This window comes from Macrobrachium rosenbergii, chromosome 16 (genome assembly GCF_040412425.1).
Source record: "Macrobrachium rosenbergii isolate ZJJX-2024 chromosome 16, ASM4041242v1, whole genome shotgun sequence".
In the NCBI taxonomy this organism is placed as follows: Eukaryota; Metazoa; Arthropoda; class Malacostraca; order Decapoda; family Palaemonidae; genus Macrobrachium; species Macrobrachium rosenbergii.
Window position 1 is genome coordinate 35,995,227 of NC_089756.1, and position 21,651 is coordinate 36,016,877.

At 35.1% G+C, this 21,651-nt stretch overlaps 2 protein-coding genes across 5 annotated transcripts in view; one reads left to right on the forward strand and one right to left on the reverse strand.

The window, feature by feature from the left end:
• Positions 1–21,651, forward strand: part of LOC136847301 (uncharacterized) — a 41,501-nt gene that overhangs the window by 2,165 nt on the left and 17,685 nt on the right. The window lies entirely within an intron of this gene.
• Positions 577–21,625, reverse strand: LOC136847300 (polypeptide N-acetylgalactosaminyltransferase 11-like). Of its 2 annotated transcripts, none has more exons than XM_067118846.1 (13): positions 21,501–21,625; positions 19,666–19,778; positions 18,867–19,232; positions 18,157–18,251; positions 15,585–15,748; positions 15,193–15,320; positions 14,501–14,632; positions 13,824–13,936; positions 13,346–13,463; positions 12,049–12,201; positions 9,441–9,686; positions 8,044–8,277; positions 577–7,481 (listed from the first exon to the last, which is right to left on the reverse strand). In XM_067118846.1, exons 2-13 carry the CDS (start codon positions 19,759–19,761, stop codon positions 7,347–7,349), a joined length of 1,980 nt encoding a protein of 659 aa, XP_066974947.1. In that variant the 5' UTR covers positions 19,762–19,778; positions 21,501–21,625; the 3' UTR covers positions 577–7,346. The 2 variants fall into 2 exon arrangements, with proteins under 2 accessions (XP_066974947.1, XP_066974948.1); XM_067118847.1 differs by lacking the exon at positions 21,501–21,625 and adding an exon at positions 19,944–21,361.

The window sequence follows — 21,651 nt, forward strand, 5'->3', positions numbered from 1 at the left end:
AGTGTTCCAAGCCCTTTATTGTCACCTCTTCACTAGATCTTTCCATGTATTGTCTGGCAGCTTGACTTCTTTTTACTGTGTGCTATGTTGGCAATTATATTCTTGACTGGATAAGTTGTTTTTTCACATGTAGCTATACAGTAATATCTTTGGACAAAAATAGCACCACAGGAAAGTTTTAGTAATGTATTGTAAAGTAGGATTAACTTTATTGGTCACTTATTGACACATCATCCAATATCCAACCCAAGAGTTACTCTGATGTGTCATTTTTGGCGATTTCCAACTCCTTATTGAATCTTGATCCGTTGTTTTGCTTTTTGAGCACAACACAATGGAATTCACATTGTCTTAATATAAACCCAGAATATATATCATAGCATGAATAGTAACTTCAGTATCATCGTTTACAGTAAAATACTGCTTATTACTCCAGTGGCTCTGGGACATACAAGACTAAAATGGGCCTAATCAATGAAGGAAGGAAGCTAATATTCAACATCACAACCACTCCCATCGGAAATCAGGATATTTATGAAAATGCCTGATGCTTTCATAAAGTTAAAAACATTCAAATGTGTTATCAAAATTTTAATATTACAGGAAAATAGTACTAAAACTGATATGGTAAACCAGTTCAATATCTCTTCATAAATATCTTTTACAGAAAACTGTTGACAATCACAAATCGACTGATGAAAGCGAAATACATGCATAGCAGGTTTAAAGTGATTGAGTTTGCAAACCATATATTCCCTTAGGTAGCTAAAAGAGGTAAAAATTCAACACTTAAATATTTGAGTGCTTTGAACATAAAGATACCTGAAAGATAATGTGACGTTAAAAGAACTAAAAGATAATGAGACATTAAAATACCCTTAATCACATTGAAGAATTTTTGTGCTTGTGTGACGGGACATTTTTGTATGCCTCAAACCTCAGAACTGTCTTTTGTGAAAGGAGATAGTGCAGAACAAAATCAGTCCAATTTGATCATTCTTTCATCCTTGGAAGTCATATTAATTAAGTGGTCTGATCGACAAAGCATTAAAGTTACCAAGCGCTCTCCCATCACAGTTGGTTGGTCATGTCATGAGGTCTAGAAGATGCCTCTTATTCACTGTTAAGAAGGCTCTGATAGCATTACACAGGCTTATTCTAAACAAACCGACTTTCACTAACAAATGAACCCATAAACTTGAATTGTGTAAAGTTAAAGCATCTATTCTGGCTATGATATTGAATGCACAACTAGGCCATCCCTCACGTAAAGCGATATGAAACAATGACATCTAAATTTTGAGATGAAGCTTGATTAAAATTACAGTACAGTACTACTTATTGCCTGCATCAGTTGTATTAGAATTCATCCAGAAAATGAACAGTATAAAGCAGAACATTTCAGGGACAGCTGAAATGACAATTATTAAGTTATGGGGATGGGGAAGACATTTATTTTACTCTCCTCGACAGTTAAAGCACTGACAAGTGCCAGCTGGTAATTATGAATAGACATTCACTATAAGCTTATAATGTATTGTAGCACTAGATACTGTACATACATTTTCTACTAATGTATCACGCAGCTGTACCATCAAAATAATATCACAGTTTTCCTGTTTGGAGCAAACTGCTCCTTTTCCTCTGTACCTTGTAAAATGTAGATGGGATAGTTTTTCAGAGATTACTAAAATAATTTGAATTCATTTTAATTCCTATCTGAAGGAATTAACTAATAATAAAACCATAGATTTACACTACACAATTATATAAGAGGCCTGTTTCTCTATATAAGCCCTGCTATTTACCATATGCTTTAATCTGTAGTCAGGGTAACAGTAAAATTGGTAAAATGGCCGTGACTCCCACTATTTTACTCATGATTTGCAGAGATAGTATTTTAATTTTCACTTTGTATACCTTCAGTACTTATTTGCTTCACTTATTTATATATTAATACTAAATTTTATATAACAGTAAGACCACTTGAAACTGTTAATTAATGTCTTACTGTTCCTTCTAACTTGTGACTCACATAAAGCAAAAATTTGTAATGTCAATAAAATAATGGTTCAGTCCCTCTATGAATATAAAAAGTTGAACTTGAAACTTGCATATCAATCATGCAATCAAAAGCCTTTTTTCACGTTGGGTAATTTCCTTCAGTACTTTACATATTTCGCACTAAAACTATATCAGCTGAAAGTTTGCATAACGGAAGACTCCCATAGTATGTATAACTAGAAGCTTGAGACAAACATCATGAAATACCTGCTTTGAAAAGCTGCCTGTAAAATCACAAGAAATGGGCTACATAAAATTACTAATACTACAATCACAATAATATATGAACTGTGATTAGCCACCTACTAACAAACTGTGCTAGGGTTATACAGTTTACACACAAAAGCTGTCTCCAGTGGAAGACAAAAAATGGATATGTTTATTTATAATGAAAGATTAAATGTGGGGAAATGAGTAGGAACAGTGTGTTAACATATTTTGGTGTCCAACATATATCACCAGCACCTTGGAGAAACTAAAACAAGTGGATTTACTTTACATGACTTAAAATTACTTTCACGTTAAGTCCACTTTTATAACTGCAGCTTGCAAATTTCTTCATCAATGATACGAATTAATCTAGTAATTTCACGCATTCCTGATACAGCTTCCTCCCGACCAGTTACTTATGTAAAACGACGGGCACAATTATTAATCAATTACAAATGAAAATTGTGTTGATACTTATGCATAGTAGCATACACTTGTGCAAAACTATTCATGGCTTGCTTCTGTATGCCTTAGGACACTTGGGGTGGGAGGCGGGGGAAGGGCACAAAGTCAAGTCCCTTCTGAGCTAGTTGTGTAATTACAACTGAGAAACGGATTAGTACATCTGTGCTACATACTGCACAATGATATGACAAGCAATCAGAATTATGATAAATGCTAAAAAGGGGTTTTGCATATCCTTTACATATATGTTTTTATCACATTCACATAACACAACTAGGCCTATGAGAATCTCAAGACGAGAGGCTGTGTCTTGATAAACTAGTTGATAATAAATAAACATCATTACACAGTCCCTACCTGATAGCCATATTACACAAATGGACAGGTGATATGAGGCAAATGTTTCTCATTCACTAAAATATGAACACAGAATTTTTGGATTATATACACCTCATTCTACACTTTCTCTTAAAATGTGTCACACAATGTGACAATGATATCTGTGATGCTTGTGCAAAATGCTAAATTAGACAATCCTTTAATGGAAAAAATGAGATGGTGAGGATAAAAATTACTGTAGTTGAGACAATAAACTCTATTAACTTACGGCTAATTTCCTTCGGTGTCTTGTTTTTAATCCCATTTAGCTGCATTTTGTTAAAAGTTGCCTTTAACTACAATCCATTCAACTACAATCTGTTCAGTTTTCATGTTACAGCAGTTTGTTAAATCTCTGACTTGATTACATTTTAAAATTTTTTTTACAAAATTTTATTTTTTCAATACAAAACCTTTATTTACATTAGCCCCATTCATGGTCTATAAAAGATCATAGATACTCCATTCCTGAATATGTAAAGGATTGCTATCGAGCTGACTGGCTGACAGCAGCAGCAGCAGCAGAAGCAGCACACATTCCCATTTATGGTCCTTGGGTTCCATGAAGGCTAGAGTCTTTCTTTCCCATGTAGTCTAGATTATTGCTCTGAAAAAGAAGTGCAGCTGGGAGGAAGGACTATAATTTAAAATGACTGTTCTCGCACAGTTTTATTTAAAAAATCAATTAGTTTGATTTCCAAGCCTCTCATTTACGTTAACCTAAATTGCAATATGGAGCGGAAGATTGACCTGCTTGGGAAGCTCAAGATTTGTGGACTGGAATGAGGGCTTTAATAAGGAATTAAGATTTAACAGAATGAACCCAATGCCCTAGAGGACATGGCACTGTAACTGTGGTGATGAAATATGGGCAAGACTTTTCTTGTTGCAAAATTGTTCAAGTTGGCGTGACTGGATCCATTTGTATAGCGTAAGGCTACTTTGTGATTAATAGGTTAGTAAGAACAAACTGTATGTGCAGTAAAATAAGACTAATGCAGAATGTTGAGATACAATAACAGAGATATTGAAGAGAACGAACTTACCGATGCACTGGCCGCAAAATACTTATTGTAGTTAACTTGGGTACAGTACATAAAAGTAAGAAAGAGGAAAGAGGAGCATGCCTGTGAAGAGACAACATCTGCCTACTTGAAGATGAAGTATGTCATCATTGTTGCTGTGCTAAAAAGATCCAAAGGCAGTGCCTGGGACAAGTACTGCCTCGCCACGAGGTCATGAAATGACGACTCGGCATGACTATTCAGGATCTTGAGAGTACAGTAAAGGAAGAACCTACAACAAAGGAAGAACATATGAGCTGCATGTTACTCTCAATTAAAACCTCTCACCATCCTCCCCTGAGATTTAAAGAGGGTAAGTAAGTGAATATTTGGAAGAGGGTAATGAAGTGAATATATGTTTGAGCACTAAAGGCAACCTGTAGAAAGAGTAGATCTGCCTGCAACTTTTGGCTAATAAAGGGTCTCGTGATGGAAGAAAAAGAAAATAGGTTTTCCTATTTCTTATTAATTTCTGTTACTTTAAAATGAACACCATACTCTTCGGAAGTTTGGCTTTCAATTCAATGGCCCTTGTGGGGCTGTTCCATATGAATAGGGTTCATCTTCTGAACAACAACAAACAACAAGAATAATAATAATAATAATTAATATAATTGTAATAATTAGGATGATTCATGCATCTGAGGGTTGACAGTCCTTGATAGGTCTGGTGGCAGTGTAGCTAAAAGTAGATTAGCTATAATAAATTGGGAAAACATGAACCTTCTAATAGGATGTCGGAAGTATCTTCTATGACGGAAGAACCAGGATTCATTTGCATTGGCTGATGTATTGAAGGAGCTCCAGTAATAGGAGCTGAGGAGCTTGAGGGGTTGGGATCCACAAGTACCAAAGGCTCTTGTAATGGCCTTAAACTCCTCCCTCTAACTTTCCTCAACCCTCTCATTTCACTCTTCATACCATGCACTGTAAGTGCTTTTTCATGCATAAGACTACCATCAACATGGATACGTTTCTGCAATATATTCTGTCTTGGAGTAGCTTGTTTAAGAGACCACTGTATTTTGCCTTGTAAAGTCAGGTCTTATCGTTCCATTAATCTTTTCTTCCTCCTGCATTACTGTGTGGATGCTTGATTAATTTTGCTCCACTTATGGCCCACATGACTAACTTTCAAGCCCGAGCTCAAAAGATCTAACATTTTCATTTTCTCATCTAAGAGCTGCCATGCATGATTTCTTGAGCTTCGAGTTTTTTCAAAACTCGACTGTTTCCTGGAAGGCATTTCCACCAGAGCAAACGGTGCACAACACTTGGGTGTAAGCAGTCTTTGTAACACTACTCAGACAAGAGTCAGACAAAGAATGATGCAGTGCATGCTGCCAGGATCAGTTATGCAGGCATACCAAATGCAGCATCATGTTACACTGTACGCTTACTAATCACTTCATTCTTGTAGATTTTGTTCGGTACTTGGGCAACATTTTTTTTGCATTTTGTCATTTTCCTTGATTTTGTCTCTTGATATTTTTCAAACTCATTTGTTCAAATTCCAGAACGTATATTCTGCATAAGTTGACAGCTGGCTGTGCTTAAATATTAGATGTGGTGAAAACCACCCAACAAAATGGTAACTAAGTAATGGAAGACGGTAAAAATTTGTTCATCTCTTAAAACCCACTTTAAATACTTTAAATTCTTATAATATTCAAACACATAAATAGAAGGTAAAACCAGTAAAAAAACAGGCAGGAATGAAAAAATGTAGAATCAACTAAGCCTACATATCTAGGAAAAAGCTTGATAACAGAGGGTACATAGGTGCACATATGTGTGTGGTGCTCCCAGCTAACCAGTATATTTTTTCTCTTTATATTCAAGAGTGGAGTGTCTATGGTTCATAAAAACCTCTGAATGGGGCTAATGTAAATGCTGGGTTTGTAAGTCAACTCGGTTATCTGAATTTGTTATATCTCCACTTGACTATGAATTAGTGAGTTTTCATTCTAGTACAGTTTAAATTTAAATTCAACCACAGGTAAATCTCTATATTTGACTACAATGTCTTAATCACTTGTCATTTACTTAAAGGAAGACGTCTGATGATCCTTCACAATGCTTATCAGTAAAAGTTAAAGGCAAATCATGGGAATACATTACAGCACAAAATTGTTTAATCACAAGTTAGCTTAGTGCTGAAATACCAAGACCAAACGTAAGAGCAAAATTATTTTTCTAGGCTTCTTGTTCCAGCCATATTGAAGTCACTAAATAATTTTGGAAAACAACATCCAAGTCTCACACAAAAATAGTTATGAGATCATAACTCTTAATAGAATAAGTTTGCTTAGTTAAAATGTACCTGAATAAAAACAGCTGCACGTAAAGTTAGTCAAATAAATACTGTACATTCAAACTCTCCAACATAAAATGAGTATGGAAAAATATCAGATAAAATGGAACAGAACTTAAAATAACTGACTTCTATTTGCTAAATAAAATGTATACCTTCCCATGGTATAATAAAATGTATACCTTCCCATGGTATAATAAAATGTATACCTTCCCATGGTATAATAAAATGTATACCTTCCCATGGTATAATAAAATGTATACCTTCCCATGGCATAATAAAATGTATACCTTCCCATGGTGTAATAAAATGTATACTATACCTTCCCATGGTAATAAAATGTATACCTTCCCTTGGTATAATCAGAATTAGATTTAAAACCATCAATAACCAAGGCACTAATAAAATAATGCTATCAATTACAAAAGTACTAATGGGTGAAGCTACCAGTTAAAATGGTACTGTACTACAAAAACTAATCCTATCAATCATCTGGGTACTAATTCAGTGATATCAATCACTGAGGTACTGTAAAAAAAAAAAAATTTTAAATACAGCAGACATTATACAGTATAGCAAAGTAACCTTGATCACATGCTTATCAGACTGGACTTAGCTATCAATTACCAAGGTACAAATAACTGATGCTAAATATATTGTACAAAAATCCATCAGAAATTATAAAGTCCAACAGAAGACTTTCATCATTTTGAGACAATCTGCCTTGCTAATGACCCATATCACAGATATACAAAATTCACAGAACACTGAAAAATGAATTTGTACTGAATTGTGTCCAACTGAATAATGGCGGCAGTAACCCAATGAAACAACAGTATCTAATGAACATTTCATACAACATCAACTAAATCCCAGGTTGCTAGGTCTGGTGTGGTGCACATCGCCATGACGACTACTGCTCCTGATCTCTTTTCTTGGACAGCCACACATAATCCTACAGCCATGTTGTAGAGGGCAATACCCATCTGTGAAAGTGAAAGACTCCCATTATACCATACCAAAGATTATGTGAACCTATATGATACATCCTATCCAACTGTTATGTAATGAAAGATTATTCCCAAGGGTTAGCAGTGTGTACTACTGTATAATCAATGATAATACTAAAGCACAAAACATACCTGAGAGAGAGATGGTAGTAACACCTCAACTTAACGGACCTCAACTTGAGACTTGTGTATTTATCAGCTACATTACTATGATTGTTTTTGGCTATGCTGCCACTTAAGAAATGATTATTTTTTATGAATCTCTTAGTATATTGGTACAACTGTGCATCACATACAGTACACTGTTTAAGTAGAAGGGGTTACTGCAAAAGTTATTTTGACTACATAAGTAACAATCATTAATATTAAAATTTTTATTTCCTTTGGTCTTTGATAAACATGAGAGCAATACTGTATTGTCCTTGTCAACTACCAAGTCCCACATGATTAAGAGAACCTTCTACGGCTTTTCTGGCCTTTGAAAAAATTTGAAACCAGGGAGAATATTTTTAAAACAATCAGAAATATTTTTAAATACCTGTTCACTAATCTTCCACTCTTGAGATCCACCCATTTCGTGGCACTTGCCTAAATGAGGCAGTCGTTCTGAAGCTTCTAGGCAGAGTAACTTGGCAATGACTAACTCGTTGTGGTCTGTCTGGTAAAAAATCTGACGGTCCACCTCGGCACATTCGGAAAGAACTAATCTTGAACCCTTCATTGATGGGTCTCCTTCAGACTCGATGCAAAGTTTAGTTCCTGTCAATCTCATCTGGGGGAAAAAAAAAAATGTCAGAACCAAGAAGTAAAAAATGGACTCATTTCCTAGTGATTGTATATTGTATTAGCATTTTTTCCATGAAAAGTAAAAGTTTTGGTCATTTGGTGGCATCCTTAAGTGTCAGTAGAACTATGTCTGTATCATATGTAAATTTTAAATTGTATGCCTGTGAACTCTTCTGAATGTATCTTTTTGACTAGGTCCAGCTTGAGAGGAGATTACTGTATAGCAAAACAAAATATTACTCAAATTCTATTCTAGTTTGGTCTAATAAAATTAATTTTGTAGTTTCCATTGTCTCCAGTTGACAGAATTTGGGTAATTCAATTATTTAGCATGATGAAAAATTGAAGCCAAATTACTAAAAGAACCAGCTGCCTAACTTGACTAGCCATACAGAGCTTAAAATGTTTCTCAGATGGTGTGCATTTTAAGAGACTAGAGTGGTAAGAAGTTTACCATACCTGTGCCAGAAGTATTATAAACTTCATTGCTTAAAAGGCATATTGAAACTTAGCCTCAGTTTAAAAACATCTAACCAAACTTTCACAATGTTTGCCCTATTTAAAGAAAATGGAGCCAATTTTTATGCACAGCTGAACACAAAAATATTTAGTAACTAAACAGTCAAAGACACTGCACAAATTTCATTATAAGAAATTCCACTGCTTGAATACAGCAGTGGATAAAATATCCAAGTACATGTATTACTAATTTGGCCAAGTAAATATGAAAGCATCACACGAGACACTGGAATTACCTACTATAGCAAGTAACATGCACATCCCTAAAACCTAACATGTCAGTGAAATAATGTTTCAATATAGCTTTCCTGCAAATAGTCCTCCACGACTACTGCCTCCACAAATCATCTCTTCACAGAAAAATCTGCAGAAATAAATGACCTGTTTCCTTGTAAGAATTAGGTTCTTGAATTTAAAAAAGGTTTATTATTCATTCAATGATGCCTCACTGAAGTTTCTCAGCATGAATTATTTGCTAAAGACTAAAACTTGGGGATAATCCTAATTATGGAAAATAGACAATATTTTATTTTTATTTTTTTAATTTTTTTATTTATTTATTTATTTTTATTTATCTTTATATATTTATTTATTTTTATTCATTTATTTATTTTTATTCTTGTTTCTCACCTGCCACTTGTTGGTATAATTCCGCAAACGTTTGTTCCAAGGAAGGAACTGCCTCTTTCCAGCTCCTGCTAACCCAATGTCATTTTCTGCTTTATTTTCTTCACCAGGTCCAGGCAGTTCTGGATAAATATTTTTCAAATACCAAGCAAAAGGCTTGCACTTCAAGTCGGCTCTTAGTTTAACTCTGTCAGAGACGTCTCCATATTCAACTTTTCTTGCATCAGGTCGAATACGGAAGAAATTCTCCTGAAATGAAAATACTCATTTTTTAGTAAGGGACTGAAGGTGAATATGTAATACATTTCTAAAAACACGATATAAGGCATTTATAATGATGTATAATTAGCTGGGTACAATTCTATTCCTTCTGTATAAATACAAGGCATTTCAATGAAATAATTTTCTGTCACTGCAATTAAAGATCAAGCAATTACAGTATACTGTACAGATAAACAAGTACTGGCTTATTTTTCCAACTCCTCTTCATTAAAATCTACCGTACTATATACTGGCATATAAGGTGACTCCGTGTATGAGACGACCCTTCATTTTTTCATGTAAAAATGTAGGTTTAAAGGTATGTTCACTGTATAAGACGACCCCCAATTTACTAAATTAAATAACACTATCAGCTGATGTATGCATAAGCAATGGCAAAGTCATTTAAACAAAAAATACTGGTACAGTATATAAAGGATAATATTTTATTTGCAATGATTAAAGCATTTTAAAAACATTTTTAAACAATGAAAATCCTAGGAATTCATTATCATGTTCATTATCTGATATCATAAGTTGGTTGATGATATCTTACAATATATTTATAAGGAAATCATCGTACAGATCAAATTCCGAATCCGATGGCGTGTCAATTTCTGCTGCTTCTTCTTTCCTGTGCAAAGTTTACTGCTTTTAACTTGAACGAAGCTTCATACTTCCTCCTTTTATTTTTACCAATAGTTGGTGTGGCCATGATGGGGTCTTGTGATAAGTGTATAGTACTTGAATAATGGTACTCTGGATAAAGCTTACTAACAAAGTGAGAGCTCACTCACCCTAGTGTCTAATTATGGTAATTACCTATAGTAATTACTGTAATTGCAGTTGTTTTGTTTACAGCATCAGTAGTTGTATCACTAGTGATTCACTTGAATTACCTACGGATTTTACTGTTACTGCAGTTTTGTTCACAGTGTTGATAGTTGTGATGGTAGTTGACTATTGACACAACTATCAACACTTCAGGGGTTAGCCTATCATTAACAATCTCGGTGGGATTTAAGGTTTGTTTTTTATACTCAGAGTATATGATGACCCCACATTTTGGGGATATTTTTTAAGGTTATCAGGTCACCTTAGACACCGGCATATACATTATTTCATGTAATAATTGAAAATATTCCAAAGCAAAACCTATCATGATCATCAAAATTTGAAAAAATATTACCATGAGATCACATATGAGAGATGCCATAACAGAATGTTCTTTGTATGAAAATTTACCAAGCTTGTTGTTAGTACAGTATTGTAATAAAGTATTTTTTCCAATGCATATTTCACAAACACTGAAAATCCCCCATCATCACCTTACTCCTCAATACCAAAAAATGAAATCACCATTCTTCATAACCTCTGGAAGAAGTAGTTTGCCAATTAATTGGTGACCTTCTACCAAATACAGTACTTCACTCTCCAAACTAGTTGATTGTTATATCATCTACTTTTCATGTTTCAACAGCATTTGCAAGGGATGCGGTTTCTAATACAATTCTTCCACCACCATCCTGTTACAGTACTGTATTTTTCATTTCTCACCTGTTGCATATTCACTGATACAGTACAGTATACTATAAACAGTACTTTTCCAACTCTTCATTTATAGATTTTCAACTCTACCTTTATATACTTTCCTTCCAGCTTTTTGCTTTTTTTCTTTTTAGTAAATGAGCATTCTTCATCATATTGTAAGAATGTCTACGCATTACGAATACTATAAGATCAACTACCTTCTCCTTTTATTATTTGAAACTTCATGTTTCTCTTTAACATCATCTAATATTAGAATTTTCCTTCTGGTGGACTTTTGTGCAAGCACTTTTATAAGTGGTACTTCCCATGACAAGAGAGAGACTTACTTTCAGTCAAATGACAGTTTTTGTTACCATACCAGACTACTTAAAATTCATTTTATTTTCACCTTCCAGCTCTAGAATTTCAAGAATGAATGTTTATGACTCTTCCTTTGTAACATGGTACATATCTGTTGTGATGTCTACAACAATGAAGACTCACATGTTAATATAAATGAAAACTATAATACATTTTTAGTGTTGGTATAAGGTTTTACTTGGAATTTAATCTAAGTAATCATCTGAAACTTAGTAACATTAACAAATGTGACCAAACTATTCTATCATCTGTTCAAAATCTGATTGTGATTTTAACTGAAAATCAATAGATACCTGTGGAACAATACAGTCAAGATATAAATTACTACTTCCCTTTAGCCACATATAAGAGAGAGAGAGAGAGAGAGAGAGAGAGAGAGAGAGAGAGAGAGAGAGAGAGAGAGAGAGAGAGAGAGAGAGAGAACACTCATTTACTATACCTTGAATTCGTCCATCCACACGTGTGCTACTCTTAAAGAATTTCTTAACAGAGAGTCCTGGCCTCCAGGACCTCCATAAGGACGCCTCCTCCTAAAGATGTGACCCACTCGGGAACACGGTATTATTTCCAGATTGCCACCACAGGTCCATATCTTAACGTTGGGAGAAAAAAAAAAAGACTTAATATCACTTTTCACTCTGAGATTATAAGTAATGAAGTCTGCTTAAATAATAATAATAATAATAATAATAAACAGGAGATATAACAGAACTATAAGTACTGTGTTCTGTCTAAAAAATGTTCCAAAGTCTACTAAAAGTATTACTGTAAAATATACAAAATGTAATGCCCGATTCTGTCATCAAAGTAAAAGCTTATAAAAGTGGTGTTAACATTTAATGAGGGCCTTGGTATTTTGAATTTCAAGCAATTCAAAAGTTTTCACTTTCCCAGTGTCCTGAAATCCTGTAAAACTTGATTCTGTCGAGTACTTAAAGGACTGCATACATTTATGTATTCCCTAACTGTAGATTTCAGGAATCTTACAGGCAAGGCTCCTCTTTGCAGTGAAATGCTAAAGTACTTAACTGTTCTCAAGCATGAATTTTTATGGCTGCTTTCCTAAAGGCATTAAACTGTATTACCAGTGGAAGGTGAACTACCATACGAAACTGTATGCCTTGCAAATACTGTACAACGAACATGATGATCACAAAGTAATTTAACCTAATAACTTGGTCTTTATTCTCAGCTCTCACAGGGTTAGCCAGCTATATGGTCAGTCAGATTCTATGTATCTTAATAAAAACCATAATCATTAGAATCATCCATGATGAGCCACTTACTGTCTTCTAACGTACACAGTGAACTCCCATATTCGTGGGGGATGCATCCCCCCCCCACAAATAGCTAAAATCCACGAATACTTAAAACCCTCTAAAAACACTTAGAACTGCCCATTTTGATAGTTTAAACACAGAAAAACCCTGTAAAAATGCATATACCTGGGTATTTTAATAGTTTTATCACAAAAAGTGCATTTATTCATGAAAATTATATGAAAATACAGTAATTAGTGAATATTTCTCAGTGAAAAATACCGCGAATGGGCGAATTTTCCGCGAATGATGGCTAGATATGTTCTACAGAGAAACCTGCGAATGCGTGAGTCCGCGAATCATGAGAACGCGAATATGGGGGTTTACTGTACAAAAACTTTGGATACAAATACTGAAACTTAATCTGAACATTAGTAAAAAAGGACCACTTTCCATAAAATGAGAAACCAAACTCACCCGAAAAGACATCTCTAAATTTTCTCCTCCCCACACATCCATTCCCACATCATATTCTCCTAGTTCATTAAAATAATAACGGTCAATGGCAAAAAGTCCACCTGCCATTGTTGGTGACCTGGAAAGGAGAAAAGAGTGAACACCAGCAGCAGTTAATTACAAATAAAAAGTAAAAAGGGAAAAACTAAAAAAAAAAGAAAATATAAAAAAAATAGTTCAGGGAGGCACTGAATTCTTATCACAGCTGTCACAAATGATAACACAACACTAAGACACTTCTTTTAATTTTTTTAGCTCATTATTATATATTTTATTTTAAGTTGTTTTAGTTAAACTACTTAAAAACACCAAGTCAGTGTTTAATTCTCAAAGGTATGCTGGGAAAGACTTATTACCAATAAAAACTATAACTGCACTTATCTAGTAGAATGGAACTCAAATGCAAAAGTGCACAAAAAAAAAAAAAACTGATTCTTACCTGATAGGCTTTGCAAAGTTACTTTTATCATTAAAGTATGACTGTGGGATGCTATCCCACTTGAAATGGAGCCCCCAGTTGAAGCCACCACGGACAAGAGGCGATGCAGTATACTAAAGAAAAAGAAAATTGTGCAAGATTAACAAGACGTTTTGTCTTTAATAGCGTAAATTTTGTCTTTGCAACATACAGACCATAACTTTGGATAATGAGAAAAAATCTTGACATAACCATTACATGGCAATACCACACACTAGAGGGTACTAGAGGACCTTGGAACTGTCCATTCAACAACAGTTGCATTGCCTTCTGTGTTTTACTCTTAATCCATTCCCTTCAGTCTCTTCCTATTTAGCTGTCAAACTTCCTTGGCTTTGCCTTGCTGCAATTTTCATCTTGCATTACAGAGAAAATCTATTTTGTTACTGGATTGAAAAGAGGGCAAAGAAACGGCTTGACTGGTAATGGTCTTGCAGGACCCTTAGGACTTAGCAAAGATATTTGTTTTTGGGCAACAGGTAAGAACTGAAACAAGGAGAAAGGTAAAGATGTTGGAAAAATAAATGATAAAAGATCAAAGGAATGGACAAAAAAGTAAATGACACAAATTAATGCCATGCAAAGCACACTATATTGATCATGCCCCTCTTACGGGGGCAAGTGAGCTCGATACTCACTTGAAATGTGTCCGGTGAAATAACATCAATGATGGGGGTGACAACATGAGTACGATTTTCTTTCACCCTTGCCAACATTGGTTCTATCCAGCCAACGTTGACCTCTACATGACTGTCTAAAAACAGCAGTACCTGAAATTATATGACCATCAGTACACTGTAGTGATATAATTCACTGAACCACATTTATTTTGTTGATACTCACAGTAGTTTTATCAATATTCCCTTTTATCTGTAAAATAATTCGTAAACACGCAAACAGTCCAACCTCCAGACTACTACATTGGGACATGTCAACTGCAATTTGAGTGTATACATGTCCTGTACTTTAACAGGAGAAACTGCTCATACATCCATTCTACTATCTTTCATTAATGGTCAATCATCATAAAAAAAAATTAGTTCATAGCACATATTTTCACTTTTGATTTGGAAAATATCTCAAAAGTTACATAATTTTGCAACATTTTCCTTTAAATTACATTTTCTCCGTCAAGAATGCCTGAATGTAACAGCAGTTTCAAAGGCATCGCAAGATAGGTAACTACTGTACTATATTACAGTTTCTCCCCCATAAAATCATATTATATCATGTGCTACCCTTCAACACGCTTCAGACGTGTTACACAAATATCATCCCTAATCGTGTAAACACGACAGTAACAATGTACAGGTATTAAGCACTAACGCACCTGACCACTTGCATGCCTTGCCCCAAAGACTCTAGCTCTGATAAGGCCTTCCCTTTCTGGAGTTTTCAATATACGGATCTTCTCACTTATGCCCTTCATTTTGCTGGTCACTTCTGCATGATACCTTTCTGAAAGTGAAATTATCATTAACGACCAAAATCATGTGCCTTGCTTATATTCATGAGGCCTGGTAAGAAAACTATTCCCATTGCAAACAAAATTTTTACAGTGACAGAACATTAACAGTAGGATACATATTCTTTGTCCACAGTATAGTATGTTCATATGCAAAAACTTGACACCTGTTTAAAGGCTTTGTTTTTCAGTCAGTTATACTAAATTTCAATGACAAATACATGCTGTGTTACACAGTTAAAGAGGTATCACATTACCTTCATCTGTGTCATCTACAAGAAGCACTTCATGTAAATAATCTGCCGGTGTTCTATCTAGAACTGAATACACTGTCCGCAATAGTGCAGAATGGTCTTCACGGTAGAAGCAGACAATAACAGAAGCAGGAGGTAATAAATTTGGGTAAACAATGTCTTTGCACCTGAAACACAATGCAACAACTAAATCAATGAAACAATCACAAAAACGTTTCTTAAAACAATATTGCACTATTTAGGGAGTGTGTGATGAGGCATATGCAGTTTGAAATTAAATGAATATCCCATACAAAAAACTTATTTTTACTGGTGAGAGGGGTTAAAGAGATTATTGATCAATTGATTAAACTAGTGGTATAACAGTTAGCAATGAGGTTAAGATTCACCAGAAAGATGAATCCTTGTCTCAACAGATAATCTTCATTCCTTAACCTCATTTAACTTTAAAAGAAATTTGATACACAAAATGCTTAAATGGTGAAATTATTACTCTCCATTGCAGTAACTGCAGATGGCCGACATTGTTTTGGTTTGGGTCACTCTGACCTTTTGGGTTCCCTTGAAGTTTCCCATTATGGTAGTAAGTGTAGATGGTCCAGTTCTTCTGGTATAAATTAAATGCTGATCTTTTATTCTGACTTGAGAGCCATATATACCATTCACAGCCTTCCTTATGAAAATCTTTATTACTGCATGAATCACTGGATAACTTCTTAGTGTGTAGGATTAATGCTTACAGGTAGTGGATAAACCAGCTGAAAAGGTATTTCATCAAGCGACCATGCCAAAACATGTTTTCTAGGTTGATCAATTAGGCAATGCAGCATGTCTGTAAACCATTATTGTTCAGACCTGAATAATATTACTATAAGAGTTAATCTTAGTAGTGTATTTTGGATAACAAAATCTAGTCAACCAGTACTCTGAACAAAGCTACATATTGTTCAGTAAATGAGGTAAATGAGACAGATGTTCCTGAGATATAAGATTACTGGCATCTCCTAGTTGACATATAGCTTGATTACCAAAATGTTAAATAGGACTGAAACTCACATACTCCTTATTAAGAGTTAAGCCCCTTTGTTTAGCAAAATAATAGGCCTTTGTAATAACTTGCCATCAAGGAAAGAGAATGAGAAATTGAAGGGGTGACAAGCATGTATCACCAGGAGGCTCTATAATTGAAAACAAAGAATACCTTTCAGACCACTGATGGGACACAGGAGCAGTTGGTGAACATGTTTGAAATCATACTAAACAAGTTTACTTGGAGCAACTTGTTCAGTATGATTTCAAACATGTTCACTACCTGCTCCTGTGTCCCATCAGTGGTCTGAAAGGTATTCTTTTGTTTTCAATTTTGATAGAGCCTCCTGGTGATGCATGCTTGTCACTCCTTCAATTTCTCATCCTTCTCTTTCCCCTGATGGCTTGAGGAAGTTATTACGAAGGCCTAATATTCTGCTAAACAAAGGGGCTTAACTCTTAATAAGGAGTATGTGAGTTTCAGTTCTACTTAACATTTTGGTAACCAAGCAGTAAACCCCCCGTATTCGCGTTCTCATGGTTTGCGGACTCACGCATTCGCGGTTTTCTCTGTGGAACATATCTAGCCATCATTCATGGAAAATTTCGCCCATTCGCGGTATTTTCACTGAGAAATATTCACTAATTACTGCATTTTCATATAATTTTCATGAATAAATGCACTTTTTGTGATAAAACTATTAAAATATTCAGGTATAAGCATTTTTACAGGGTTTTTCTTGGTTTAAGCTATCAAAATGGGCAGTTCTAAGTGTTTTTAGAGGGGGTTTTAAGCATTCATGATTTGACCTATTCGCAGGGGGTGTGGGACACATCCCCCCACAAATCTGAGGGGTTCACTGTATGCTCGTCAACCAGGAGATGTTTCTTATATCTGAGGAACATCTGTCTCATTTACCTCAGTGTGTCTTCTCTTGTACCCATGTTTGCCTCTAGTGAGGTAATACAGTATTTCTTTCCTTCCTCTCATTTCTTTATCATCTTTCCTTCTCCCCATCTCTTGATTCATGAAATACAGACCATTTCCCTAATCATTCAGCTTCCTGCATGAATAGTATTTGTGCCACAGCTTTTATTTTCCCTAGGTGACAAGAAAGTTTTTTCCTAATTCACACTTCTGACCAACCCAGCAAGCATCCATGATAATGTCATCTCTACTAGAGGGCTTCTCTCCACTTTAAATCACCTTCCTGTATAAACATGTCCTATTTGAAACAAATACGCATACCAACATTTTCCTTATGCCAAGCACCCTTCACCTACCATTTGATTAGACCAATGCATGTTTGGAAACATAGCTATGCATACTGTTTGGGAGGGTGGTAAGTGTGGGGTCTTAGTTTTAGTACAGTATACGCAGATCTTCATTTTAATGGATGAGTTTAAAGTGACAGGTTAGGTAAAGAAATGTTTTCATTGCAAAAGAAATGTGGTTTGGAAACATTTTTTTTACACAGAATTCAAGATATTTCCCCTCATTCCATACAACAAAACTTTTGTAAAATGTCAAAACAGCCTACAATACCTTTTATCCCTTGTGTCTGGAATTGGACGATGCAGTGACAGGCGGGTAGAAACAAGCGTATTGAATGCATGAAGACGATACCCCTGCTCCTTCTCCTGAAAAAGGAAGCATGGTTACAGAAGAATGATTAAATATAAAAATAAAACAGCTACCTAAAGCAATATGTATATTCATGTAGCTTGGAGCACTATGAATATGGCAGCAGCCTTACTACAGTATTATATTATTTTACAATTTTTTTTCATAATATATACTATCAGTGATACAAAATTCGTAAGATGCTCTCCTGATTCTGATCTTGAAATTAAGTAGCCTTAACACCTTACTTCATTAATGAAAGGAGGAAGAAATTCATGGAATAGGATGAACTCCAAGTAATACTTGGGAAGCAATCTATGCTTAGAATGAATTTATAGCAGGAATTATATATAGCTCAACTTTTGTTATCAAAGTACACACTAATACAAAACTAATTCCATCAGTAAACTTTATTAAAATATAGGGCTTGTATGAGCGCATTTAAAATCATAAATGATCTATGGAGCTAACTGACTTCATTTTTAAGGTTTCCTGCACACAGCTACTGTAAAAGTGGCTGATCTCATATACAAAACCATGAATACTAAGAACACATAATTAATTCTATTCTTGCTACAAAGATGTTACAACAACAGTAAATTAATATGAAATGGAAAAAACCATAGGCTTACTTGTTGATCTTCCTTTGTTTTGACCAAACCAAGCTCTGCCAAAATAGCTTGATCTTCTGGGACATCTGGCCGTGATTTCTTCTTAATAACATCTTGCTGGATGGCGTGGTCCCCTTTCAGCATCAGCTGGTTCCTATACTTTTTTCGTTTGACGAAACTATCGTCAAATCTCTTTTGGTTCATGAAGTCTGCATCCTTTATTCTATCGGCAGATTTTAGATCTATGTCATTTCTGAGTGGTCTGAAAGATTCTTCATTTTCTGGTCCCTGAACTTTCTCTCTACTCTTACTGGTCTCCTCAAGAACGTCTTCGGGACCTGAGAAGCTTCCTTGCTTTTCTGATGAACTGTGAGTAAATTTAGTTTCCTGAGAAAATAAAAGATCATATACAATACTTAATCCAGAAAATATAGGAGATTCGGAAAACGTCAGATCATAGAAGACAAAGATTAATGGTTGGAAAAGGGTGGGAACTCATATTCCTGATAAGGCAATTGTATAATACAAGAGATGTGATGTCTTGCAACTGGAAAGCACACTGAGATGGTCTGAAGTATAATGAATAAGGATGAGTAACAGGGAGGCTGAAAAGTAGTATACTGTATAAGGATGGAGCAGGATGAAAACCAGTAGAAGGTCCCAGAAAAAATGGAAAAATGGACATACATACTTGAAGTTCTAGACCAGTAGTAACTGCATAAAAGAGACAAAAATGAAGAGATCCTTGTTAAGGGAATATCTGATACAAAAATAATGATGATGATGATATGTCAAAAAATACGACATCTTGAACACTTACCTGAATAAGAGTAAAATACAAGTATAAGATAATAATCCATGTAAACGACGCTGCCACCACACCCATCAAAAATGAATTTTTACGAAGAGATCCCATTTTCTCCCAATGAAAACCTGATAAGAGAGAAAACAGTCTTTATTTACAAGTAAATCTTTTTACATTACTGGACTTTTTTACACCTAATGTCAAAGTGTAATGCCTAATGAAAAAATTATATACAGTAAAATGCAGGAAATGATACAGCATTGATCATGGAGAAGCTACAAACAGTTGTGTACCTTACTTCTGGCTGTTGTGATAGAATAGTCAACCTTCCAAATGTAACATAAGCAATAGGTTGAGCTGAACTAGGATGCATCCCTTGAGCTGCTATTCTTAACAATTTTTTTATAAGGTTACAGTATTAATAGGTCCACGGGTGCAAAGTTCTACATCCATCCAGTCAGGTGGGGAACTGCACTTTAGGTTACATTAGGATTTATTGGTCTTTACTGCTATTCCTGCATTTGTTTGTTTCTTTTTTTTCTCTAGTGCTGAGATGACACAACGAAGTATACATTTTCCCCTCTGATTGTTTTGTGCTTTGTATTTATTTCAGCCATTAGCACTGGAGACAGTATTTGTTCTTATGTGTACAGCATATCACCTCGAAAAACCCTGCTTTCCAACTGTAGTCCCCCATAATTGTTAAAGGTGGTAAACAGAAGAGTGGTTTGCTTCAAACTGTCAAACACAGAAACCAAACCACAAAATATGCAGTCAAAAAAAGTATATGCTCCATATTTGTGTCAAATAATCAGTTTGTCATACTGTTACCTAGAAAACTGTGAACGTGATCAAAGTTCTGGATATCTTTACAGATATACCTGACAAACTTTGCAAGAAATCAGAACGATTGTTATGTTTGTTACTACAACGAATACAGCTGGATGCCCGCGGAAAGAGAAGCTAACCTACATGTGATTTCAGCTATTTAAGTATGTATGGGTAACTAGCCTATACCTTAGGTCATGAATGAAGTTGTTTTAACAATATGCAAAATGTTTTATAAATTAAGAAACACGAAAATGCCAAAGTTAAGACCTGGGATAAACCAGATTAGCCTATGGAATGTGACAAGCTAAACATTCAACCCTATATTTAAAGACTGAAACAAGAATACCCTCCCCGTAAGATCAAAATAGTAAGCATTTTAAGTATCTCGCCCCCATCTTCCATTTTATCTATGCCCATAGCTAGGGAAATCTAATGCCTAACTGGGTATTGGTAAATCTGTGCCCAACCATACCCATCTGAACCTCAGTACAGTACCCTCAGAACAGTACTATGGTAAACATGACTGGCCAATTTTCAAGATGCTGCCTTCCTTATTTTCTCCTAGTGGAATATTTGAGAAATATTCGTTTTTTTTATATAAATAATTAAGAGGTTATGGGGTTAATGGGGGTGCAGGAAGGGGCAAGGTAAATACCCTCAGGGGCCCGAACAGGTAGGAAGCTACGCCTTGGTTAGGTGTATCTTGGCCCTTAAGACGATGCAGATGCAGCATCTATATCTTAATTCGACCAAACATAGGCCATATTAAGCCTGAATTACGCTGTGTGGTGTTTAATTCTAATACGCAAGCCTTAAAATAAGTGATAACTTCGTGTACACCTGAAACTAATTAACACACGACAGGTAAAATAATTAGAAAGCATTTCACGTCAGACGAGTGGGCTGACTTCATCTATTTTTCATTCGTTTATCTTTCAATAAAATTAATCCTCTGCACCAACATCACCTCTGCCATTCACCAACGTCCAGTTTTACAAAATGCAAAAGGTTATACTCACCAGAAGGAAAATAATATCGGTTAAGAAATGATAAGAGACACGATTAATCCATGATTTTCTTCTTCTTAGGAAACTTCTTTAGATTGCGTCTCGTTCAGTGGTCAGAGGTCTGTTCAAGTTCTTGATAGAGGTAATGAACTTGATCGTTGTT